The 27,277-nt window shown below is 45.4% G+C and overlaps 1 protein-coding gene across 1 annotated transcript; it reads right to left on the bottom strand.

The window, feature by feature from the left end:
* Window positions 1-1,345: 1,345 nt before the first annotated feature.
* Window positions 1,346-26,091, bottom strand: PAFAH1B1 (platelet activating factor acetylhydrolase 1b regulatory subunit 1). Its single transcript, XM_066563216.1, has 11 exons — window positions 25,958-26,091; window positions 12,866-13,074; window positions 12,358-12,442; window positions 11,131-11,205; window positions 10,078-10,284; window positions 9,591-9,759; window positions 8,610-8,712; window positions 7,678-7,906; window positions 6,191-6,292; window positions 5,408-5,564; window positions 1,346-4,864 (listed from the first exon to the last, which is right to left on the bottom strand). The coding sequence occupies exons 2-11, from the start codon at window positions 12,895-12,897 to the stop codon at window positions 4,791-4,793; spliced, it is 1,233 nt and encodes a 410-aa protein (XP_066419313.1). The 5' UTR covers window positions 12,898-13,074; window positions 25,958-26,091; the 3' UTR covers window positions 1,346-4,790.
* Window positions 26,092-27,277: the final 1,186 nt, after the last annotated feature.

Below are 27,277 nucleotides of genomic sequence, written 5' to 3'. Positions count from 1 at the left end.
GCTCTGGGGATGTTGTACCCATGAGAAATGAGGCTGAAAGAGACAAGTCCTGGCTACTGAGACTCCACAGCTAAGCAGCTCGAAGGACAATGCAGGCTGGTAAGTAACTGCATTTGCCAACATCTGTCTGTACCTCACTACCTCTTTTGGGTTCTGAGGGTTCTCATTACTCTGTTCACAAGTTCTTACAACACAAGTGTAAAAACTGATTCAAATGGGCCCTGGGACCCAGCTGAGCTGGAGGCAGGCAGGTACTCAACCCATTCACTGAAAAATGTTCCAGTGCCCATCAGTGCTCTGCTGGGACTGGAAACACCTCACAGCTGCTGTCAGCGCAGCACTGCTGCACGAGCAACAACTCACCCAGCTAAGGGGGAAAATTAAATATTTAACTGCCCATACTGTTCTTAAAACTCACACCTGAACCTGCCTTGTGCTCCCTGTGAGAAACTCGCTGCTTGTGGACATACGAGGCTTGCCTTTCAACCATCACCCCAAAAAACCACTTCTGTGCCACCCTGTCACCCCATCTGGGATAGCCCATGCATGCACTGACTCTGGCAGAACACAGACTCAGTTTTTTTCCCAAATGCAAGTGAGTCTCATCCAAATGTCCATCCCATGTCTGTTCCCACTGCAAAGTACCACCCCACCAGCTGCTCCCACAGACCTCAGCTGGCGGGAGGGCCCTTTCATTCTCTCCCCACATCAAGCTCACAAGCACATCCATGCTCTTCCATTATGAAGATGTGCCCATTCCAGTTCTGGCCACTGACCCATCTCTAAACGGTACTTGAGGCAATTGGGGCCAAACCACAGGGAAGAATTAAACCAAAGCACACACAGGCACAAGACCCTAACAGCAGCAGAGATGTTGCCAGAAGCCCCCAGTGCCTGCTGCTCCACAGGCAGAGCGCCTGCCCCGAGGGTGGGCGGCCACGCTCAGCCACCGCCCCCGGCTCCAGCACGGAGCAGTGAAGGCAGCTCCTGCCTGCGGCACAGAGACAGCGTCAAGAGAAGGGAAAATCCCACCAAACCCAACCCAGCCAGGGCTGGCCTGTGCCAGGCACAGGGACAAGGCTCTCCTGCCCACCTGTGAGTCCAGCTTAGCCCACCCGAACATTTCCTGTAGCAACTCATTGCATCGGATCAAACAACAAAACCTCTCACTACTCCAGCTGCCATGGACCAGCTCAAAACTACTTCCTGCAGCCTCAGGTGAGTAAAAGTTAAATTAAAATCAGAGCAAGGGCAAAGCAGGTGGGAGCAAAATCTGAGGGTGAAACACCAATAGCTTTTTTCAAAATAGTTTTAATTCTTGCATCCAAGGAAACAAAACCACATCTAGTTTTATATGCATTTAATAGTTTACCAATTGGTACAATAAGATTTTTTTAATATGCAGAAAACATGAATAAATTTTGTTTTACACAGTCTGAGAGCAACAAATCTTACTGTAAAACACAGAGCAGTATTATATACATTCCTTTACCGATTTTGTTTTAATTGTGTCAATGCTTCAGTTAACTCCTACAGCCTGGGAACTGTTCTCTCCAATTGCAACCTCTAACAGCGCTCAAACAAACATCTGACATTTGCCTTCTCGTCGATGTCGGGATCGACTCTAAAGCGTGAGGATTTTGCTAACTTCTCTTCAGAATGAACTCGGGGAAGCCTGAGGGACAGGCAGGACAGGAAAGCAGCTACTTACATGACACAGTGGAAAGATAAAAAGGCCAGTTAACGCCAGTTGTGACTTGCAAATCCAACGCGACCCCCCCACTCCCCCCCCCGTCCATCCCACCCCTCTATGCACGTGCTCTTGCTACAGGACTCTCGGTATTGATTTCATACACGGACGTTATATACAGCTGGACACAACAGCTCACTCCAAGGGCGCTTCTCCTTTACTCCACTCAGCATTTGCAATATTCAAATCATTAAAGGATTACCAAGCCACCACTGTCTACAAAAACAAAGTATTTTTCCTTTTAACCAGCTCTCAGGGGAGTCAGGAGCTGTCTAAGAGTGATTTCTCAGGCAGTTCACATGGACAGGAAGCGGCAGAGAGGCAGGGACCCCATGCCCACAGTCCCCACTCACTACCAACCAGGGGTTGTTTTCCTTTCCTCAGTGTCCTGGGCACACATTGGTCACACCACACACAAAAGCAGGACGGGTTTGTTTCACCTTCTAAAGTGCAAGATGGTATAAAACACCAACCTCAGCTTCTATCGAAACCACAGAAAATGTTGCACTTTCAGAGGCGTGTGCCATGCCGCAGGCTAGGCTAAGCCCAGGGAGCTGCAGTGGCTCTGGTGACAGGCCAGAGCTGGGTCCTGGCACGTGCTGCCAGGTTTAGTCAGGAAGTGCCAAAGCACCAGTGACCCTCTGGTCCCCTCCAATGCATCTAGTTCATTATTGACCCAGTAACCTCACTGTGGCAGATCTGACCACAGCAAAGGCATAGCACAAGCTGACAGCAACAGTGGGAACAGTTCCACAGCATGTCCCAGAGTGCCCCCGTCACTCCCATGCCTGTGGTGTGGCTCCCTTCCAGCCAGGGCTTCAGCTTTGGTCCGGTCAGGACCATCCCTGAGATTATTCCCTGCTGCCCCAGAAGGCTCACTCTGCACAGGAGCAGCGTTGAGTCTCACACAGCAGCGACACTGCTGCCAGCACTGGGGCCGGGTGGCCTGGTAAATTGTGTCTTTGCTACAGGGAAAAAATGCAGTAGACAACTTCCACATCACAGGTACCTTTAATTTCTCATTCAGGTTTTGAGTTATGTACATGAGGGTGGTTTATTTTAGACTTAAATAAAGTTTCTAGGTCCTACCAGGAATTAAACAGATGTTATTACTTTACAGTTGCAGATGCATGGAGGGATTTAAGATGCACTACTTGTGTATCTGGAATTCTCCAATAGGACAAAAAGCAGCAAATTTTTCCAGTCCAAGCAGCTATCGAACAAAACAGATTTTATTCGTGCATGCTTATGCAGCAACACACACTGAGAATGACAGAAACCACTGGATTTAAGAGATTAGCCTGGATCTTAAACTGTCTCTGAAAACCCCCACATCAGAACCCCGCTTCTCCACTGCTTCCAGAGGATCCCACACCCCAGTCCAGCTCCTCCCACAGAACAAAGGCTCCTTCTGGGCTGACTGTGGGTTCCCCCCTCACCAGTGCAGTGCGTTCACCCTCCAGCCCACCCTATGCTGGTCAGGGACTCTCAGGGGCATTAAAAGGGACATTTTAAAAGCCATGGATTAAACCAAAGGAATAAAATAAAGCACAAATTCACCTGTTAAAACATCAGCCTGGTACTTCATTGTATTGTCAATTTTAAAGTTGATTTTTAAAAACACCTGGTTAGTTTGATAAGTATTGTAATTCTTGGTTATCTACAATGGAATCTGTCACAAAAATGCTGATTAAAATATTAATTTATAATATTTTCATTCATTTCAGATCAAAATATGTAACTTCAGGGATATGCAAATTAAAAATTGTGTACACCAAACAACATAAATACTAATAACTGAGCTGGGCTGGTTTTGCTGATAGGTTTGGTTTTAATGTTTATTATCATTCCCACAGATGGGTGTGGGCTTTGTTCATGGCATCTTTGTTTTAGAAGCCTGCATGGATCTGACCCGCCATTGTCAACTGATTCTCAAGATACTCAGTGCTTCCTTTAAAGGATTTCAATGCTGCAGCCCAAGGTTTTTCTCCACATGCAAACCCCAGGATGTTTTAATTGGAGCCACATTGCCAAGGTGAGGATCACCTCATTGTCCAAGGAGCACTAAGGAAACCAAAAAACTTTTGTATACCCCAATTTCCTGCCAGTGAATGAGGGAAGTGTCCTTTGATCCTGCTGTGTAAATAGGAATTGCACATCTCTAACAAACATGGAAAGCAAACAGCAAGTTGGACCATGGCAGTCATTTGGGAGAGGAAGCTCTACTGGAAACTGGATCACTAAACTCTAGTGGGATGGACAACTCCTCCTGGAAGTTCGTCTAGCATTAAAAAAAAAACCAAACAAAAAACCATTTAAACTTAGTTTAACAGCACAGCTTAACCATTGAATGACCAAATAAAAAATAAATACATTTATCACATCAGCTGCGACAAAGATTTGTTGTCTTATTTCAGGTTTACAGTCAGTTCTATAAATATACCAACCCTTGCGTGATAGGAGGCCAAAACAAATGTTTTCTGTTGATTTGGCAAATGTTTCATGACAAATATTCCAGAGTTTAATTAATTTCCATTAATTACATATAAGGTTCAGAAGATTCTGAATTGCAGCCTTATTATCTAGTATTCTTAGAGAAGATTTATTAAGCACACTTAAGTGATGTTACATAGATACACATTTCTGAAAGAGCCCTACAAAACTTTTCCCAAATGAGGTCACCAATTCAGGCACCAACAGACAGCAGAAAGAAAAACAGGTATAATTATCCGACATAACGACACTGTCAACTATTCAGTTAAGTGCCCTATTCCAATCATCCCACTTCTGCCTTCTCAGGTCTGATGTGACCAATGCCAGCCCATGTTCTTAAACCTATGGTACTTCTAGACAACGTATGTAAATTTACAGTATACAATTTGGATTCACCATGCATGAATACTTTGTGTGTAACATTTAATAAGCTCAATCTACATCCAGAATAATTTACATGAAAGGACAATATTTATTTAAACAGAGCTCAATGGGTAACCATGGTATCTGAGTGCATCCAGAGGAAAAGGGGTCACTGTGAACTCCATCAGCGGCACTCCCACACTTTTACTGTTTGATCTACACTCCCAGTCACCACGTACGGGGCTGTCTTGTGGAAATCTGCCAGGAGACAAAAGCTCTCGTTACCAGTGAACCTGGAACTTCAGCATTTCCTACTCTCACTGAATGGCACTGCTTTTTCAAAACAATTCTACCAGCTCAAAGGCTAAATTCCAAAGCTCCTGGCTATACTTCTGTAGCCAAATTCTCTCGTGCTGTTACCAAGATCTGGTAACACAAACCAGGGATGTCCAGGAATTCAAAGTAACTCTTTTCTGACTGCTGTGCACACCCTACTTTTCCTTTTGCTGGGCAAGCACTGACACTAGAACCCTCCCCACGTGCCTGCACGCTCTGGTGACAGGTTCCAGGACTCCCTGTCAGTTAACATTCTTATCCATGAGCAACACTGGCAGCAGAAGTGGAAAAATCCAGCACACTCCAAACTCTACAACTCACATGGGTGGGGGGTTTGACTAGAAACTGGAGTTAATTTCTAGTTCATTTCTTCTACACAGAGAGCACAAGGTGCCACTAGGGCCCCAAGGTGCCCAGCTGCAGCAGCGGGGAAGCAGCAGCTCTGGCACAGAGAGCAATACGTACCCAAAGAGGTAACAAAGTGTTCGTGCGCGTTGAGGGTTTTCATGCATCGCTTGTTCTTGAAGTCCCAGACACGGAGAGTCTTGTCATCAGCACAGCTCAAAATAAACTTTCCCCCAGAATGGAACAGGACGCCACGTACCCAGTTATCATGGCCCACCTTGTGCACAAGGAGAGATCAGTGAGCAGGCTGAGAGCTGAGCATCCCACACCTCGCACTAGGGCACACTGGGGGACCCTGCCCGGCCCCGCAAGGACAGCACTGAGCTCCTGAGACCTCTGAGAACTCACAGCTTATCTCCAGTTTCTATTATTACACCTCTATCAGTCCTCCCAACAATGCAAGTTCCCGTACTTGAAGGCAAACAAACAGCAGTCCTCATGTGATCTGCACCAAGTCTGCTCTCCACTCCCAGCACCACCACCCAGAATCTGAGCTGGGAACAGGAGGCCATGGCCCGCGGGAAGTCCCACATGTGCCAGCAACGTGATACTTCACAGAAGACACAATTCAGACGATTACCAGCATTTCTGTAAACAAACCAAGCTACTCATAACAGAACCTACACCACAGTACTGCATTCACACTATGATTTTGGAGGTTGTCAGTACTTCTTAGCAACAACAAGATCTGAACTATAGAAGCCATTAAAGCTGTATTTCCAGCATTTGGATTATTATAACTCTGGCTTCTCTTGAAAACATGACATGCAAGATAATACATTTCATTAAAACTGGTTGTACATATGTAGCTAGGACTGCCAGAAAAAACACCAATGGACTTACAAGTGTCATAAGGCACATGCCAGTGCTAATGTCCCACATCTTAATGGTCTTGTCTCTGGATCCAGACAGCAGAAAAGGCCCAGGCTTGCCACTCTTCTTAGTCTACAGAAAATTATGTTTTAAGTTATGGTATGCATAGGATGGAAGCAGCAAGAAGAGGAATGAAGCAGATCCCTTCCCAGTGATATTGTTTAGTACCAAAATCAGATCATACAACAGCTTACAGCGAGTAAACCCACACTGACAAAGCTGTGTCACAGGCACTGGTACTAATGCTAGGAGAATTACACAATCTGTTAAAAGAAATGGTTGCTTGTCCTGCTGATTCCACAAGCCAAGTAACACTTTGAATACACACTTGCCTACTGCAAGACATCCTCTGTTAACAGCAGACACAGCTCAAGGGCCACATCTCGGGACAAACGAGGATGCAGCTCACACATATTTTTGTGCTCACATTCTTCATAAAATGTAATGAAGCAGGGTTAAGAATTCCTGAAAACTTCCTACTGTGAAGTGATTTCTGTGTGTGCCCAGGCACGGTGTGACACGGCCAAGCTCTCACCTGCCCCAGGTGTGCAGGGAAGGTGCTCCCTGCGGGCTGTGCCCGATCCCTCCAGCAGGGGGCAGGGGAGGCACCCTGCAGAGCCCACACGGCCACAGGAAGGACACACCGACTTTCCTTTTAATTTCTTATCATCAAAAGATTATACGGATCTTTAAGCGATTCAAGTAACATTTGACTGAAATAACCTGTAAAAGCCATCACTAGTCAAGTCCCTGTGTTCAGTGTGGCTACTTTTCCCCTGGGGTGTCCATGGCCTTTGGAGGCGGAGGGCAAAACAGCAACGCCAGGAAGGGGGCTTGACTAGAAACTGGAACTTATTTCTATTTCCTTTTTTCTACATTTTAACATCCTTAGAACAAAAATTTCTTCTGGCCTTTAGGTTTTCCTGAGGCTCACTAGAAGGGGTATCAGTGATCACACAAACTGGAATTCATTTTAGTTAAGGAATGCTTTCCCCCATTAGTAGCTCTACAGTAAATCACAGCAATCGGTGCTTGACTCCAGCACACTGCACTCTGCACCCAAGACAGCTTCATTCTGCATTCCTGACTGGCTCCTTCCCCCCTCTACCTTCCAATTGCTAAGCATCCTTATAATCTTCACATTCTGCCAGAGAAGCTGCTTTACAGATTTCTTTGCTGCAGTACAAGACAGCAGTCCCACTCTCACCCCTCTCTGAGCAGAGCATCTCCCTGAAGTTCACTTTCACTAGTGCAAGGATAGGTCCTAAACACAAAAGCTGGATCCTGGGAAGCCAAGATGGGGCTTAGCTGCACACCAAGATACTCGGACCAAAGTACTCATACACCTGCTGTATCTGCCAGGCCCTTGAGCCCAAAGCTGAGCGGCTGTCAGTGCTACACAGAGCACGGACAAAGATCTCCCTGTGCATGCTGGTCTAACAGCCCGGGAATGTTACCTCTGATCCTGTAGCTTCTGATATGGTGGAGTAGGAGCTCTCAGGAGCCCAGGAAATGCACTCTACCACATGCTCGTGCTCTCGGAGCTCAGCTTTGCACTCCTTTGTCGCCACCACCCACACGCGCACCGTCTGGTCGTTGGAGCAGCTGGCAATCAAGGTGCCGTCCTGGTTGGGCCGCACCATGCGCACCCATTCTCTGTGCCCCGTGAAAGTCTTCACGCAGTAACTGTGCAAGAGACACAGCATCACCCAACTGCTGGCACAACCACCCCTGCACGGGCCTTGGAAAGCTCAGGACACCTCACCTACTCAGTGCTTAAGATAAAATATTTTAGTGCACACGTTCATCCAGGCAGGTGATGGAGCACGCCATGAGTTTGTGGAAAGGATGCTGATGTGAGAAAGCAGCAACAGCTAGGAGCTAGCTAAAACTTGCTAAGGTAAAAAGCAGGAAACTTGGGGGAAAATTAAGTTGACATGACTACTTGCATTAAACAGGTATTTTAAGAACAAGTAGAGATTTACAGGTGATTTAGGTTATTAGAGAGACAACTGATAAATGAAACAAGCAAGAAGACAAAAAAAAATCAGGGGACACCTTGATCTGTGTCAAGAAAGGTAACAGTTACTTTCTTTAAACTCATAGTTAACCAATGAATTTATTTTTGTAACTGGTCATGAGCTAGAGATCTACCCTCACAGCTTCTAGAAAGACAAAACCAGTTAGCTTTAACTAGTCAGTATTAATATCTAAACCCCTCTACCTAATGACTGGGGCAGAATCTTTCAGTGAATTACTCTAAACAGCAGAACATCATTTCTCAATTCAAAGAGTGCCTGCTGACATTCAGATTCCTGTGTCCCATTTCTACACACAGTGGTTTCTCCTCGCTTTTGTTCTGGTGCTGTTTGCTCACAAGTGCACTTACCCTGTCTGGACTTCCCACATTTTGATAGTTTTATCCCTTGAGGCAGAAACTATATGATCTCCGTTGGGCATGATGGCTACCGAAGAAACGTTATGATCATGACCTAAAAACAAAATAAAGCCTTTATTAAGTGGCACTGGCAGAATTTTCACAGAGCACACAGGACTTCCCTTTTGTTTTTTTATCTTGGTCAAGTAGCTACAGCAGCAGAGCATGCTTTATTGAATAATCTTTACATGTAAACTTGAGGTTTTATGAAATAATCATCCATACTTTTAGAACCCACACAGTCCAGACACTGAGCATCCTTAAAGGTGCTTTTCGTTTACTTGCATATACCTATGGGTGGGTGTTTATTTTTATAAGTCTCAAACATTCTCTATTTCTACTCACCCCTTCTAAAAAATGATCCTAAAAGCAAGAAAAAAGCTCTAACATAAGACTATAAAAACCATTTGCTGTCAATATTAGAATCTTATAGCTGTGGGTGTTGTACTTTCTCATTTTTCCTATGGCTTTCAAACCCAGTGCAAAGGGAACCTTCCTGTGTGATCAAACACATGCAGCCAAACCCCACATGGAGCAGCCACAACTTCTCTGGCACTGATTCCTCCCTTCCTCTGGCCCTGCATCAGGAACTGAGGGCTGAAGAAATCTTTCACTGATTTGAAGGCAGTTTTACTGTCTAGCAAGCATTTAATATTTAACGCTAAAATCCCTCAGTCATTTTATTTCAGAGATGCTTCCTACACCATCATGCATAGTAGATTCAAGATGCTATTTTCATAAACACTGCATGTATTCCCCTATTTACAGAGCACTCAAAGTATCAAACTATATCCCCCCTTTTTCTTTTGGAAAATACTCTGGTCTATAACCCCATTCCACATCAGCAGTTTTCCTGGATTAAAAAAAAAAAAACAAAAAACAAAAAAATCTCTTCACTTTACAGACTGCTAAATCAATCCCTTAATACCTTACCATGCATAGTTCTGATGCACTCAAAGCCCTGGAAATCCCATAGCTTAATGGTCATATCAGCAGAACAGGAGGCCAAGAGTTTGCCAGTGTGGTCAAAGGAAATATCCTGCACAGAGTCTGTGTGCCCCTTCAGGGTTCTCTCAAAGTCTCCTGTCTCATAATCCCACACCTGACAAGGGAACAGACAGCCTGTTAGCAGCAGCCCATTACTCTTTGTATTCTCCAGCCTCACATTTGCACTCTGCAGGCCAGTCTGGCACCTTGTTCAATAATTAAGAAGCAAGAGACAGACAGCCCTAAAAAGCTTTAACAGTAGACAAAAATAAATTTATTTTTATGTGATTTTGTTACTTATGAATTAACAGAATTAATGCATTTTGAAAACTATTTTCAGCTAACTTTAAGCATTATAAGCCCAGCAGGAGAACATGTTTCACTGTATTGATGTCACCTATTCCACAGGCAGTTGTCTGGAGCACACACATACCTTTATTGTGGCATCCTCTGAAGCAGAGACCATAACACTGAACACTGGATGGAAAATGACTCGGGTGACAGGACTCCTGTGCCCACTCAATGCATACTTCTCTGGAGGACGAGGAATCCACTCTTTAGGGTCTCGTTTCTGACCAAGAGGTCCACCTGATGTAAATTCTTCCTTAGCTTCATTCAGCTTCGATTCTAATTCCATTACCTAAGTGCAAGAATTTTAAAGAGACCTTTCATTTCCAGTTCTATACAAGATCTAATTCACCTTCTTCATTAGTAATCCAAATAACAACTGACTCCAAAACTCACAGAAAAACCAAGATTGCATGGACCAAAATTGATAACCAACATTCAGTAGCACTGGTTTTAAAAACCTAAATTAATAATTTATAGCTTATTCTTTAATAATTTATAGTTAATTCTTAATAATCTAATCATTTATTTTTTTCAAATTCTCAAATATTTTCACAGGAAAAAAAAGTTCTACAAAATCCCCTTTACTCACACACTGTACAAATACATCTGAATTACTATTGTGCCAAACTACCAAAGAAGGTTGTGCTAACAAAAAAGGAATGCCACTGCTGCAGGAATTCTGTGTCCTGTTGGAGCTAGCACACACATTAACCAACAACAGAAACACTGGAGGGCTAATAAACCCTCACTGTATTAACCTGCAAAAGGGATAGGACTTCATTGTTAACACACAGATTTTAGGGTTTTTTTTGCTTTTAGTACACTCTTGAGCCACTGAAGTGTGACTAAAAAGAGTTTTGTACTCTCCACTTGCAGCACAATCCCCCACTGGAATGCACTGGAGCTAATGGCTCCTTCCCTCTAGGGCCATGGCCAAAGACAAGAGGCAGCACTGATTTTCCCTCCGTTCCAGCCCAGCCTGACCCTCAGCACACAGCAATTCCATCTCCCTGCTCACCAACTGCCTCAAGGCACCTCCTGCCTCTCCAGCTTCAGGACTGCACATGCACGTTCAGTGCTGAATGCTTTCTGGGCTAACTTTGTATACGTCTACATCCAGCACATCTCTACTTACCTTCTTTTGTAATCTTATAACAGATGTCCATTTCTTTTCCAGAAGTCCAGCATACTTCTTATCTAACTCTTCATTCTGAGAAGAGGCATTTAAAGGAAGAGGAAGAAAAGCAACACAAACGTCAGAGGTGCAGAAGTAACTAAGTGCTGCACATCCTTCCCATTACAAAATTACAGTCTCATACTACAATAATCCTAAATGTGATGAAGATGACAGACATCAGAAAATAACCATGCCAAGGCTTACTCCACAGCAGACAAAAGCTCTGAGGACTTGCTGCCTTGGTCAGAGACAGATGTTAATCTACTGTTATAGGGGGGGACTTATGAAAGCTGGAGTAATTTGCATGAATGATCCATACAAAAATTAAATCTCTCTTTGTAGAGCTACACATCTATCATTCCAATTTACTCAAATATTTTCAGCCTTTACCTTTTCTTTCTACTTTAGTATAGCCCACTCCAGTTCAGATTTTCTTGTATAAAAGTTGTGAAACTTTTAGCAGCTGTGTTTTCTCTTTCCCTCAGGACCATCTAACCTATTTAGATTGCTTTCCTAAGCTTTGGGAAGAGGAGACTAAATTAGGTTGATAGATAAGGCAGATAGGGAAATGATATTAGGATTTTCAATTATAAGCATGGTATTTCAATTCGTCATTTCTACTTATTTATTCAATACTAGTAGCAAATTGGAGAAATTAAGTCAAACTTCAAGCATTTTGGAAAAAGAACAATGCAAGATATGTAACAAAGAAAAGGCAATGTAGCCATATGAAATGCACACCTCCTATGCTAATAGGTGGCAAAGTTAAAAATTATACCAAATTATCTGTGACAAAGGCAAGTCGACAGAATGAAGTTGCAAGAAATGACTGGTCTGAGTCATTGGCATCTGTAGAGTCTAAGCAAACAGAGCTGCTTACCAGAGCTGGTCACACAACCACAGAATCACAGACTGGTTTGGGTTGGAAGGGACCTTGAATCTCATTTTGTTTCACCCCCCTGCTGGGGGGAACACCTTCCACTAGAACAGGCTGCTCCAAGCCCCACCCAACCTGGCCTTACTGGATGATGAATCTCTGTGAACTGTTTCAGCCTGCCCTCCTACTACATGGCTACCCAAGAGGTATGCAACAGACTCAGGCAATGACTTAACTCCTCATCCAACTCAAATCTCAAAAGGATTTTCTGAACTGAAATATAGATGAAGAATCTCGTTTGAACTCACCACATCTAATTCAGCTTCCTTTTTAAAAACCGAGTACGCCTCCTCGTAGCCATTGGAACGGAGGTAATCTGCTATCGCTCGATTTCTACAAAACAACATTTCAAATACAATTGAAGGACTCAGAGAAATATTGTCATCACAACACAGTGCATTCTGATCAGATCCTTGTCTACGTTATAAAGTAAAATAGCGAAAAATGTCCAGAATTTACTCAAGATAAATGTAGAATTCATAGATTTCAGCTTATATTGCAATGTGCTTACTGCAAATTGAAGAATCCATTTTTTATGCCACCAGTAACTTTGAAATTATATTTTCATCATTTCCCAATTCTAGTTTCAAATACCATCAGTTCTAGCAAAAATAAAGAGTAGAGAGATCCAAACCACAGTACACAGTACTTAAAGGGCATGTGAACAGAGACACTCCAAAATCTATTTTGAAACAAATGCTAATAATTGAAGTTTAATGAAAATGCAACACACACTTAAAAACAATGATCCCTTACAGTTCATCTCGTTGCCTTTGTGACAGCACCATCGTGGCTGAGATGTCAGGTTAACGTGATCGAGCAGTGGCTTCTCCTCAAGAGCTAAAGTCTTGGGAACCCAGGATCCACAATTCAGTCTGCCACAGTGGCTTAAATCACAAGTATTTCCCCAGATGTCAAACCCAGTAGGAAATCCAGAGGCATTCAACACAGAAGATTCAATCCATCTACAAGGAGGAGAAAGAGACATCATTTGTTTCCTTGAAACAGGCATTGCTCAGGCAGCTTTCTTAAATTTATCCAAACAGCATCTTTAAAGACTCTGGCTCTAGCCCAGCATGGGGCCCTTGCAGCTACAGTGCTACACAACTGCAGCGCACGAATGACTTTTCCCACTCCAGTACCACCACCTGAGGGAGTTTGGAAGAACCTTTGAATAAGAGACAATACTTGTTCTCTTTGTTTACCTGGAGTTAATACTTCATCTCACCCATGTTCAGGGCACAGCAAATTTTTAAACAGTCCTTCAACCTGGTCAGAGTGGCCCCATTAGCATGGGTAGAGGTGCCACAGGCCCGTGACTGCAGCTGGGCTCAGGCAGTGGAGCGATCACAACACCTCTGGCAAGGCCAGCCAACTCGGGATACAGCTGAAACCCGACACGCTCGAGGTGGTTCAAGCCAGTGGGGCTGTGCTTTTCCAAAACACAAACTCATTAGTATCCTTTGATTCAGAAACATGAACTGCAGCATTCTCAGTGCACAACCTGCTTCAACTGGGCAGCTTCAACCTCTGCTCAGTGACATCACCAAACCCACACTGCCTTTGCCTTCTGCACTGCAGGGACCTTGTGAGCACCAAGACCATGGGAAGTGCTGAAATGGCACTTCTTGCACACCTGGCAGGTTCTGGACAGAACTCATCATTCACTCAGGCTGCTCAGCAAGTCTGATCAACCAACCGGCCTTCAGCACCGAGATAAGCTGAGGCAATGCACAGAGCTCAGAGACAGCAGGTGGGTTTGTAAACTTTCTACCGACTGCTAGAGGACTGCACACTCCCGTGCCTCACCTCTGCCCCTCCCAAGACACACGGGTACACTGACTGCAGTATCACAGCTCTATAACAACTTCAGTAAGGAGCCCCCTCTAAACAATAGCCTGCTATGAAAAAAGTAAGGAAAATACCAAGTGTGTACCATTAATGGCTATTTATTCATCACAGGGGATCAGAGGCTTCTTTCTAAACCTATCTAGGCCCTGCTGTCTGTTTCAAAATGAGCTTAAGCAGCAAGTTGCTTGTTTCCATGCTGTTGGTGGATCTTCCACGTTAAATGCTGCACACTGTAATACTGCCTGCTAGCCAGTTACGATAGGAGCACTCTGAACAGGCAATGCCTCATTTAATTAGTCTAACCTCTTCCCCAGTAGCTATTTCAGAAACAATTTGGCTGAAAACTAACAGCATAGGCTTCAAGCTTTTAGATAACAGAAGCAAGCATTTCACCTCCTCTTGTCCCATAACCCAATTCATGCCAGGTAAAGAGACAACTGGGTTTCAAGAGAAGTTCGGTGCTCAGTACAGAGCAGAGTACCACACGCAGATTAACGGAAATTCAGTTAACATCAAAAATAAGGTCCTGCAGTGCTGAGAGGCGCCCGCAGAGGGCGCGCCGCGGGACACGCGGTGCCGGACCGGGCTCGGCGCGGCGGCGGCAGCGGAACGGGAGCGGGCACCTCCCAGCGCCCGGCAGCGCCCGGCGGCGCCCGGCAGCGCCCGGCAGCGCCCGGCAGCGCCCGGCAGCGCCCGGCAGCGCCCGGCAGCGCCCGGCAGCGCCCGGCAGCGCCCGGCAGCGCGAACACACAACGGCCAAAATCTGCCTCCAGGCCTGCCAGAGGAAAAACCTGGAGTGGGATTTGTATTAGGAACCGCCACTATGCAGTGAATGCCTAGCAAATCCAGTGCCAGTACTGAGCCCAGTAAAAAAGCCCAATATCTCATCAACTTTGTAATGGCATCTGGGAGACGCAATTATAGATAGCACTAGTCTAAAAATAACAGCAACTGTGTTTGTAAGGCCATCTTTCACATGTCATCTATTTAGAAATGCATTCTCCCTGTCAAATGTAAAGTAACCCCAAACTTTTCCATATCCCATATCCGCTTCCCAACACCTGGGCTGCTCCACAATCTAACTCTGAATTGTTAGTGAGAAACAGATCCTAGTACTAGATAAATTCCAGTAGCCACATGGCAAAGTAGCTACTCCTGCTATTAGCAAATTCCAGCTGAGCTAAAGCCACCAACCAGCTGATCTACAGCTTCTCGCTCCTCCAGAAGGGTCTGTTCCAAGCACCCTGCTCAGCATTCCTGACTTAACTAAAAAGCCACCTGAATAGAAGGGGAAGTATTTTTAGGACTGCCTCCTTCATAGACAAAACCAGAAAAACAAAACTAAAACAACCAAAGCCCACTGTAAACAAAGAAAATCCAAAACAAACAAAAATCCCCCCCACAAAGAACCCACTCAAGCACAAGTGTTCAAACCCAAAAAAACCAAAAGGACCACCATTAATTACACACCTGTGCCACTACGTGAACTACCTTTTTTTCAGCTGGAGCAGACCTTGTGACATACAGGCCTCAGCACAAGACTAACCAGTCCTCCCCATCACCTATCAGCCAGCACCGTGCTACCCTCAAACAGCTCAGCCATGAGGGGCAGCTGGAGCTCTGGGGGAACCCTGGGGAACACGAACAACCCACAGAGAACTGCCACCGGCCCAATGGTCACTTTGGATCAGCATATTAAGGCAGTGTCAAGACAGAGTTAGATATTCTTCTGAAAGAAAAGGTGTCTTGGCATTAGAATTTTACTCTGTCCACTATTAAATACAGGAAAAACACACTGAACTTAGCCACCCATGGAGTAACAGCTACTAATTTAGTGTGAACCAGGATGTGCCTTTTAGTAATACCCACTTTACACTCTTCCAAGTTGTAGTTTCTAACTTAAAACCTATCTGATTCCCTATCAATAGTCTGCATATACAAAAGCACCAAGTGGCAAACCTCTGCCTAAGGACAGTGACAGAGGGCTACAGGTGTTCTCAGCAAGATCAGGTGTCACTGTAAGCCTTTTAAAATTGGGAGCTGGCAGAGACCTGAAGCTGGCACAGGTACGACACATGCAATGGGCACCTCTCACTCCTCCTGGCAGCACAGGACCTGCCTGGTTTTTTACAACAGCACAAACCATTCCTTACCTATACAAAACATACTCCTCAGCTCCACTAACAGCAGCAGATCCTCAGCAGGCAACTGCACCTCATCCCAAGCTGCCCACCTTTCCACTCAGCTACAGATCAGCTTTTCTACTCAGGACTGGCAGAAACATCCAAGAGTACAGAGAGCAGACCTACTTCAATCCTTTGGTGCTGCAGGACTAGAGAGTGGCATACTAAAGCATAATCTTTAAAAACAAATTAATTTTAAAAGAGACAGCCCTGCACCGAGCTGGCACGGACAGGAACACCCTCTGCCCCAGGGTGGCAGAGAAGATTCCACACACCACTGCTGCTTCCTGCCTTCAAACACTGGGCTCTTCCACTGATGCCTATCACTGTGGCTCAAGTGCTTCCAAGATTACTGGAAAACTTCACAATAACCTAATGAGAGACCTGCAAATGATTCATAAATGCACCAACAGCAAAATGAAATAAGTTCAGCTCCGTTTGTTAGCTGAGACAGCTCTACAGGAGGTATCCAAGCACAATAGCTACACGCTCAGTCACAGCAATGAGGTAGGGAAAAAATAATCACTTTCAGGCAAGAGATTCCCCTCAGCTCATGGTACGCTATGCCAATAGATGATACACCTTGCCTTGTAGGTATTTCTATGACTGTGTTCATACCTGCTTCAGGAGACACTTAACTGACTAACAGTGCCCATTTCTGCTGCTCAGAAAAAGACACAGTAGGTTTGGGCTCCACAAACAGTCTTCGCCACAAAAACACAAGCTATGTACACTAAACATGTAACTGTAGCTCATGATATTAAAAATTAGAAGTGATACATGGCATCAATTACAGAGCTAAAGCCTCAGCAGATACAGAACAGACCAGCAGAGTGCAGCTCTGAAAGCTCAACAAACCTTTAGCTCAACACTGCTGTGCTTTAGGAATTGTGTATTTTTGCAGAATTCTAATACTTTAGATAACACAGCTACAAGACCACTTTTTCTGTAAGTATTATTATGACAACATTTTAAATTATATTCTCCAAGAACGTTTATTGAAGGAAACAAAATCGGGCATCACTTTTGCAGACTGCCAGCTAAGGCACACCTAGTACAAAGTATTTGGTGTTAAAAAGGCACATGGGCCATCACCAGCATCAGGAACACAAAACTGGGTTCACACTGTGAAATCAGTTAAGAGTTTTTCATTACTCACATTAAGGTTCCAATTTAAATCTTAGCTTATCATTTAAAATGTCAATAACCCATAGAAAACTTAAAACATTTTGAAGTGTCCAGCTACATGCTAGCAACTTTCAAGTGGTTTCTCTAACACATTCTATCATTCTTAAAAGGTTTTTTTACCTCAAAGAAAACTCCTGGAGTTTACTTCTGTGTTGTTAATATACACAAAATCCTACTTCAGTTATCGCCCTCTCTTCTGCTAATTTTATAATCCCAGTGAAAGGCCAGTCATTTATGATAACCAAAGGCCACCAAAAAGAGTAACTGAATTGATATGATCAGAATTAAATTCCACAATTCTTTAAAGCTGAAAGGATCCATTTGTGCACTACTAAAGGCGAAACTCTTGTTGCATTGCCTCTTGCTACTTGCCTGGCACAGGAGGTCCTTGCAAGGTTCTTCGACAGTGTATCCTGTTTCATAACATTAACAAGAGAACTTCAAGGGGTTATTTGGGAGTAATTCCCAGGCAATTAGAGCTACAGTCCTTATGGAAGAACTAGACCACATGAATTGTTCTCTTACACCTCTGGATTAGGTTGCTAAATTCTATCAAGTATATAAGAAAACTTCCTTTTAATTTAAACTCATTTTTAATGGGTCTGATTTTGTTTGAAAAGCATAAGCAAAAAGCTGCTCTATCAAACTCAAACCACAGAATAAGATAATTCTTTCCACAATGTACTCAAAACCAGATTCCACAGAAATGAAGTAATATCCATGGTTCCTAGGCATAACTATCAGGACCTGAAAAGGGTTCCTAGATATGTCTCTATCTGTTGATAGGAAAGAAAAACAGTAACAAGTAAAATAATTCAGTTCCTCTCCTGCTTGCATCCTGCCCCCCATGACTGCAGGAAAGCTCATCCACAGTAGAATCACCCAGGCACAGGCATGCAGCTGCTCTTAGTGCAGCAAACAGACCTTATCCTAGAAAATGCTGGAATCCATCACCTGCTAAGCCAGCAGGGATGAGTGGGGAGAATATGAGAAAGCTACTCATTTATGAGCTGGGTTAATCTTTTTTCCACTTTTCAGCCTACATCAGTAAAGCTGGCTGAGGGATTACGACGAAGTGAGCTCCAACAGCTATCTGATTTGGGAAAAACAAAACAAGAAGCAAATCTGATCTGAATTACAACTCTGAGCCTTATTTTTAATTCATATGTTTAGTAAGCCTGTTATTCTGCAATTAAGGGAAGTCTCAAAATGCCTGTAGGTCAACACTTTGCTTGATACATCAATGTAGTATCCACAGAGTACATAGAGCATTCTGTGCAGTGCTTATAATAATTCATAAAAAACATTTTCCGTTTCAGTTCAGTTACAGGTTTATCAAAGGAAATATATTTTTAACATGAAAAAAGTGAAAAATTTTATGCCTGTTTTCTTCTCCATTTCACCTACTTTTACTGCTTTTGCTAAAAACCTGATACAGTAGTTTAGTTCTGAAAATAATTCAGCACAAAATCCGTGGGGAACCAGAAAGCAATCTGTAGCAGATCAAATATAGTGCCTGTGTTCCAAAGACTTGGAATGCAGTTTGCAATTACATCTGAAAAATAAAGCTAAGGAATGTCATCAAGATGCTATAAAGCAGGAGCGAGTCGGGTGCTGCACGCAGCATGCTGCCGAAAAAACGCCCGTGCATTCTGAAATCAACTCCTATGCCCGTCTGCTTTCCCGTGTCATTTCAAGCTAAATTTTTAACACATCACTGGCAGTCACTACCCACCTTTAGGACTGTAAAACAACAAAACACATTTCTGGTCTTGTTACCCTTCCCAGGCACCAACACCAAATGACTTTGAGGAATCTGGGCCAAATTTGCTCGGGAAATATTTTTTTAAAAAAGAAGACTTTAAATTAATTAAATCTTGACTTTTTTTACCATGTATCACTCCAGTTTTGCAATTCTGATAGAAGTATGATACATTAATTCTCAGGAGAAACATCTTGAGTGAGCATTGTCATATCTCATTTTAGAGCCTTTGAGCTTCCTCCAGGTCAGAGCTCCAGCCAGAGGTCTGTGTGTAGGCTCTGGTGGAAAATGGGAAAACATCCTTCTTCTAACCTGCCTGTTCAATTCTATGTGAAAATGCAGGTAACTTCAGCTACCAACAACAGGAAGAATGCAGGCTGCAGTAGAAAATAAAGCTCTAACACGTGTGAGAAGGCTCTGAGCTGGCAGTCCCCCTCTGCTGCTCAGGGTGCTGTGAGAGCAGCAGGAGAGCAGGTAGGGGTAGTGTTACGGGCTCCGTGTCACACGCTGCTACTCAACACTTGCTTAGGGCAAAGCACATCAGGGTCAGCTGGATGACTCCAGCAGGGTATTTTTCAGTATCATTACTGCTAGGTCAAACAACACACACACATTTTGGGATAGCAATTCTAGCCCACCAGGAGAAGAGTGCTGCACTTAGATATGTCTGTCAGCAGGCATGCACTGGATTCGAACTTTGTTGTTTTCAGTTCTTCCTCCCATACTTCTCCGGCTTGAAAAATTAAGTAACAGATTTATAACTGTAAAAGAGGTGACAGGACTATAATCAAATTTAAATAACTCAATCATTAAACTGCCTGTTATCCTGGCAATGTGATATTAACAAAAACAACCACAAATTGATTAAATTTATAAAGAAAAATATCCAGAAGGAAACTTAAAGGAACACCTATGTTAATATTTTAGAAACAGGAGAAGGTATAAACCACAAAGAAATCCAAACAAGAACTTAGACAGAACTTCCACTCTTCAATCGTGAGAATACTGTTGGTCCTTTATCCATTTTCAAATCTTGTTGACCAAAAATGGTTTCACTTGCCCAGAGGGGGGAGAAAACCAAAAAGCTCATCATAATTGTGATCTATAACATCTTATTCTGTTACAGGGTACAGTGTTCAACCTTTCATGAGACTAGTACCAAAAATAATGAAATCAGGGTTCTGGTAGAAGGTATCTCATCTTTCTTATCACCCACCTTCACCTACTACACTCCTGCCTCTAAAACAGAGCTGAAGGTGAGAGACCAGAAACTTCTACCATTACTGATTTAACAGACACCATCTGTTTAAAATACATAGACACTCATTAATGACATCATCCTCTTAATAGATTGCAAAGACACGAGCATTTAAACAAACCAAATTGTTTATCCAATCTCTTTCTTCACCCCAAAAAGCAGGTGGATCCAGCACAAGACAAGCTGCCAGTGTTGTTTAGTTTTGGAAGAAACGGTCATTTATCTGCAGCAAACAGCCTAGCTGGGTCCAGCTGATTTTCCTCTAGTCTTAAAGAGGGATAAACCTAACACCTTTGCTTTAGCATTAAGCAGAAAAACAAGGCAGAGGCAATCTCGGGGGGAGTGGGGAGGGGAGCACTTGTCTGTCTAATTAAACCAAAGGAACTTAAGGTTTGTGGAGCACAATGGGAACAATTAACATGGATACAAGAGGCAAGGTATAAATAATCTGTCATGAATGCCCCTGTGCTATCCCAGATGCAAACCAGTACAGCACCATGCCACAGAGCCTGTCACCTACCTCACAAGAGGTGTGACAGCTGAGTCACCAAGCAGCCCCAGAACAGGAGGTGCCTCTGAACAGCCTTCGACCAACTCCCTCAGCAGGGACCTACTTAACAACGGATCCGAGGAAATTACAGGACAGACACTCCTGCTGCACCACCTACAAACCTCAGCCATGGATGGGCCCATCTCTGGAAACACCTTCTCAAAGCTGCAGCAAGTAGTTTCAAGCCAAGCTGCAGAACTCACTCAGAAGCAGTACCATTAAGAAGGAAATGGCAAAAATAATTCCAAATGTATTAACTAGCAAGTACTTTGAATTAATAATGTTGATTTTTTTACATAGTTATATATGCATCAGTGCTCTTGGTATTGGTCAGTGTGGCAACGCTGTGCACAACATTAGCTTTGAAAGGATTGTATGTTTATAGTCACAAGGAAATGGAGTTCAGCATACACTTACTTCGTACATAACATTTTTCTTTGAAATTTCCTGACACTAGATGCTAGCAGGAAGTGAAATGATAGGTGGCTTCCAAGACAGTGAACTAAAAGCAAAAGGGCCTAAATCACACCTATCTAATCCCTTAAGGAGAAAGGAGGAGGTTAAAGAAAAAGAAAACAGAATAAGTTTTTAAACATTATGAATGAGACATTGTCTCATCTAACTTCTGCCTCAACTTAGAAGAAAAGGCCCTTTTTTAAACAACTGGGATAAGATACAGGTTAGCAACAGACATCTGTCGGGCTAACCTGCAGCAGCTGGCATCTCCAGGGTAAAACTGGAATTCTGTGTCTCATCAGATAAAATCCTGGTTCTGCCAAGGCTTTTAATGTGTACTGTTCATCAGTAGGTCTTAGAACTAGGTAGGAATGAAGAAAATGGTAGGAATGAAGAAAAGTTTTGTTCTAAAATAACTGTAATACATGAAAATCAGACATTTAACCCAACTTAGGCTCAGAACCCCACCAATAAGCTGATATGACAGAGCTACAGCTCCCACCACACCTCTGCACCACAGTGGTGTCACCATCCTGCCCACAGAGCACAGCCCTCCACACCCCCCTAGCATGGACAGCATTCAGAGCAAGAATTCTGAGGAAACAGCTTTATGCACTTGAAAACTGAGTTTAAACAGGTCAGGATTGTATCTTAGTGTAAATGCCTACTTCTAAAAAATTAAAAGTGTAGCCTACTCTGTCAGGCAGATCAAAAGATAAAGCAACACCACCATGAATCAAACCCTCAAAAGCCACATTAGGAGCCCCATTTCCCTCGTGTCAGGTCATAAAGTAGCTCCTGAGAAAGCCCTGGAACCCAGGCAAGGCTTCCCCAGTGCAATACATTTTTAGTAGTCAGGCTGTCCTGCCAATGATACGTAAGCTCTTATAAAAGGGAGAAAGAGGAGCCAGTTGTAACGTCACTGACAGATCTGCAAGTATGGACAGTGCTTAACGGAGCGACTTCTCTGCAACAAACCCCACAGGAGAGTCCCAGCACCATTCCATCAACACACATGGCTCTGATCCTTGGGAAACATCTTCAGTTGCCATCACAAAGTACGTGTTAGAGGCTGGAAACTCCCCCGCACCCTATAGGAAATCTGAAATTATTATCATTAATAATAATTACAGATTTCTATTGTCCTCTTGATTTCCTGAATTTAGGCCTACATAGCTCTTATTTTCAGCCTGAGAAGTATTTCAGTGCCCACTTCATGGATGCTTCAGCTGCTCTCCCAGTCTTTGCCTTTAGTTTAGAAAATGGGCCTCAAGTTCACCAAAGTAGAAGAGAGCTGACCTATACCAAACTGTTCCAATGTCATTCTCCTTCGTACTGGTAATTCCAACCCCTCTAGCTCAGGAATACAGGGCAGCTACAGAGGGTTGTAAAAAAACTTACAAACATATGCAGTCTATACCTGAGCTACCCTGAGGCAGAGGGGCCCAGCTATTGTCTGCCCAGAATACTCCACAAGAAGCATAAATACATTATAATTAACGATGGACATGAGCTATGGAGTTCTTCGTGGAAGACAAGGCTGCAGTAGTGGACAAGGCAGTCAGCAGATGTTAATTCTGGAGCTGTCCCATCCACAGCAAGTTGAGAGCAAAGACATAACCTGAGCTCTCTCAGGCTGGGAGGAGCACAGGAGTCAGGACAGGCACAGGGGTCAGCAGGACGGGCAAGACAGAGCCTGTGGGCAGCCAGAAAGGAACTGTTGATGCCTTTTGGTTCTGCAGAACCGAAATGAACAGGTTACTCTTGTAGAAAAAGTGACTGCCATCATTTCAAGGGCAAAAATCAACCAAAGCTGTTAAGATGGAAAGTGTTTTGCTAGGTTCTTCATTGGCCTTAGCCTGGATACACATTAGACTCAGGTATTCGGCTCATGCAGCCACTGAATCCTGGAACATCTACTCCAAGTGAATGAACTAGAAATAATGCAGAAACCACTGCCCCTTATTTTAATTTTGGGCATACTAAGAGAAGCAGTCTCTTTCTTGTGTGCCCATCTCTGTGAGACCCCCATGAAAAAGCAAAACCTCAGACTGCTTCAGAACCATCCATGTTCAATTCTGCACTTGCTCCAATCAGCACTGAAATCAGATGGGAATGCCATGAGGTACATATGGAACAGGAGAGCACTTCCATAGGCAGCCTTTCCTAGGTGCTTCCTCCAATCCCTATTGTATTCCCCAAATCCTTTGTTCAAACGCTTTTCCCACATAACTTTAAGCAGTAGTATCCAAGAGGGACAGCAATGCTCCTACAGAGCTACAGTGCTCAAATGGGCTTCCGAAATCCTGAGATGTTATTTTACAAGAACCTGGCACATGACGAAGGGCACTGCAATCCAGTCTGTACACTGACAGCAGTCACTCCACTGTGGTCACCAGAGAAACCAGGGATTGTCTTTTTCTGTGTGCCCACCCATAATCCGCTCTAACCAAGAAGTTCCATGAACAAATAACAGCATGAAGCCACAATACAGAGGCTTCTCCAGATCCCAGAAAATCTTGTGTGCAAAACACCGGCATAAAAATTGCAATTCTTATCTAAAGTGTAAATAAAATCAATTCAACAAGTGCATATCTCAGTGGATAAATTGAAGCAGTTATCAGACAAAAAAAATCCGGCTTTGCAACAGTGACTGGTCACTTCTCACTGCCAGACAAATCAAAATCCACCCTGCAGAAAAATCAGTCTCAGAACAGAATGTGAGATTTGTTTCATTTCCGAAGCTTCCTGCACCATTAGATTCTTCCCTAAAGAAGAGACTTCATTGTTACGGCAATTAGTATTCCTCCACCCCGGCAAAGGGAGGAAAAAAAAGCTCTGAAAGGGTAATCGAGCCATTTCGCAGCTTTGCCTCCTTACTCCACCCAGTCTCTTCCCTGCTCAATGGCTGCTCACAGCATCCACAAACATGGGAACAGCAACAGAAACACACAAAAACGAGATGCCCGAGAACAAGCCGGATATTTGCAATGCATCTTACAGTTTAAAAATATTTTCTTTGTTTAGTTCCCCAACATAATTTTCCTATTTAATAAAATTACTCTAAGGGCAAATAACATTCTGACAGCAGACCCTCCCTCTCCCGAAAACCAGCCAAATGCTGCACAATCATTTACAAAATGATCATCACTGAACGGAGGTTTTTTAACCACCACCTCCTAATGCCATGAACAATACTGTCATAGGAACATATACTTAAAAGAATCACCACAAAAATACATAATTTAGCCAGGTCAATATGCCCAAACATTTAATTATATTAAAACGGTGTTTATTAAAGATTTTTAATATAGCTTAGATTAACCTTCCCCCATCCCTAGTAGGCAATTCATTATGAAAGGACTTGACCTGCACCAACCAAGCCCACTGCTGCAGCACTATTGAAATGGTTCGAGTGATACCATGGCAAAGAAAGGGAAGGTGTCACATTATTATCGGTATTAAAGGTCAAGTTTAATTGCATCCACCTTAAACAAAAAGAAAAAACAAAACAAAACAAAAATTAAAAAAATCTCACGCCCACAGAACTGAACAAACCCTAAACTTTTCAAGGGAGGCACCACTCCCACCCCCCAACTTCCATCAAAAGCCCTGCCTGCCTATAACCTCCTGTGGAAACAAAACCCCGGGAGCAGCAATTAATACAGGATTTAAGCAATATTGTAAGGTTTTCACGGGAAGCCTGTGCACCTGCAGCCATCCAGGCAGAGATATGACCCCCAGAAGGAGAGATCAGACCTCCCTCCCCCGTTTTACTGCAGCTGGTTCTGAAGGTCTGAGCCACCTCCTATCGCTGCTGCCCTGCTGAGCACTGCAGGAAAACTGGGGATGCGAGACAAATTCTGAAACAACACCTACTCCTTTCCCTGGATTATTAATTCTCGTCTTGTTTTCGGTGCCTCGGCCGCGCTGGTCATTTGGGCCATCGCCCGACGCCCGGCCCTGCCCGGGGAGGGGTGACAGGGAGAAAGCCCCGGCAGGAACCGGGGAGGGATGCTCGGGGTCCCCTCCGCGCACAAACCAGGCCCGTCGTCCCTGAAGGCTATTTTATCGCTATTTACCCTGGCCCATCGCCTCCTCCCGGTATTTGCTAAGTCACGAACGGAGCGGCGCGGCCCGAGGGGTGGGGGGGGGGACACGGGCCCGGCGGCGGCTCCGCGCCCGCCCCGCCGCTCCCACCGGGCCCTGTTTTCCTGCAGAGTCACCGCGGGAGTGGGGCCGGGATCCGCGGGGAGCGGGGGAGCCGCGCCCCGGCCCGCAGAGCCCCCCCACACCGAGCCGGGGGGAGGACACCGGGCCGGCCCCCCCGCCGCCCCCCGCCCCGCCCGGTCCCTCCTCACCAACGGGCGCGGCCGCCATTTTGAGAGCGAGGAGGGGGGGGGGGGGGAGCGGGGCGAGGGCGGGGAGCGGGAGAGGAGGGGGAGAGCGGAGAGGAAAGCGGCGGCCGCTTGTGCCCCGGGCCGGGACAACCCGCGGGCCGGGGGGGCGGCGGGCCTCGGCCTTACCGAGCCCCGCCGGCGCCGGCGCCGCCGCCTCGCTGTGCTGCGCGGGTCTGGCGCCACCCGTCTGTCCCACTCACCGGCGCGGCGTCCCGGTGCGGCGTCAGGGTCCCGGTGCGGGGTGGCGGTCCCGGTGCGGGGGTTCCGGTGCGCGGTCCCGGCGCTCGGGGACGCTCCGCTCGCTCCGCGCTGTCAGAGGCGCCGCGGCCGCCGGGAGGGAGGGCGGGAGCGGCGCGGCCGCCGCGGCGCTGCGCATGCGCGGCCGGGGGCGGGGACGGCCGCCCGCCGCCATCTTGGGCGGCCGAGGCGCCGGGTGCGTGTCCCGGCGTGCCGCGCGCGCTTCCCGGCGTGCACTGCGCGGCCGCTCGCCTGAGGGGGCGGCCCGGGAGACCCGGGAATAGCGGGACTGTCCGGGAGCACACCGGCAGAACCGGGCACAGCCTGCAGGCCACGAGGGTCAGGCACACCCGGAAAACACCGGGCGCCGCAGCAGTGGCACCGGGTACGCCAACACCGGGCACGGCGAGTGTCACCGAGCACCGGGAAGACGAGGCACCGCCGGTACACCATGTCGCCCCCGGCCTCCCGCAGGCACTGAGCGCTGTAGTGCTTTCCGAGCGTCCCTCCCAGGAATCCCTTCCCGGGACAGCTCCGTTTTAGTGAGTGACCTTGTCCCTTAGGTCAGATTCATCAGCTGAGAGAAGGTTCGGATCCTTTGTGTCCATCACCTGCGTGTGAGGGGAGCTCTGGGGGCTCCCTTGTGCACCTCCCAGAGCCCCTTCACAGTGGTAGCATACAAATACTCTCATTTTACACTGGGAACTGAATGTTCACATTATCTACAAACCCCATTTAGTTAAATCTCAAAATGTCCTTTGTTTGGTATCTCAAAATGGTAGTTCCTGATGATAAACTGAGGCACAGACCAGTGCTGCTTTAACCCATGCACTCACAGGAGGTGACAGCAGAGCCTTGGCACTGCCTGTCCCAGCTCCTGCGTGGCTGGCACAGCCGAGCAGCTCCGTCCAGCACAATTCTGCCATCAGTTTGTAGTTATCAGTCCCCATGCTCTACAGTGATCTGGTGTCAGGGGCAGCAGTGCTTGCCCAGGACTCTGCACAGCCCAGCAGGGTGAGTTCCCAGCTGCGCTGGCCAGGACAGTGACCTCAGCCACCTCCCGCGCTGGCAGCAATGCAGTGAGAGTGGGGCCACACAGCTCTCTGAAATGCTGACCCAAGGAAAGAGGTAATTCCATGTGGAAAATTATCCAGAGAGCAAAAACTGAAAGAAACTTCAAGAGACACTGAAAATTTCATAATCAAAACTTTACAGTCCTGTCTGTTACTCCTGTGAGTAGCAGTGGAGGTTACAATGTAACAGTTACCTAATGGATCTCTGTG

The sequence above is a fragment of the Molothrus aeneus genome, chromosome 20 (genome assembly GCF_037042795.1).
Source record: "Molothrus aeneus isolate 106 chromosome 20, BPBGC_Maene_1.0, whole genome shotgun sequence".
Taxonomy (NCBI): domain Eukaryota; kingdom Metazoa; phylum Chordata; class Aves; order Passeriformes; family Icteridae; genus Molothrus; species Molothrus aeneus.
Note: the sequence above shows the minus strand (reverse complement) of the source record. Positions and strands in the feature narration are given on the sequence as shown.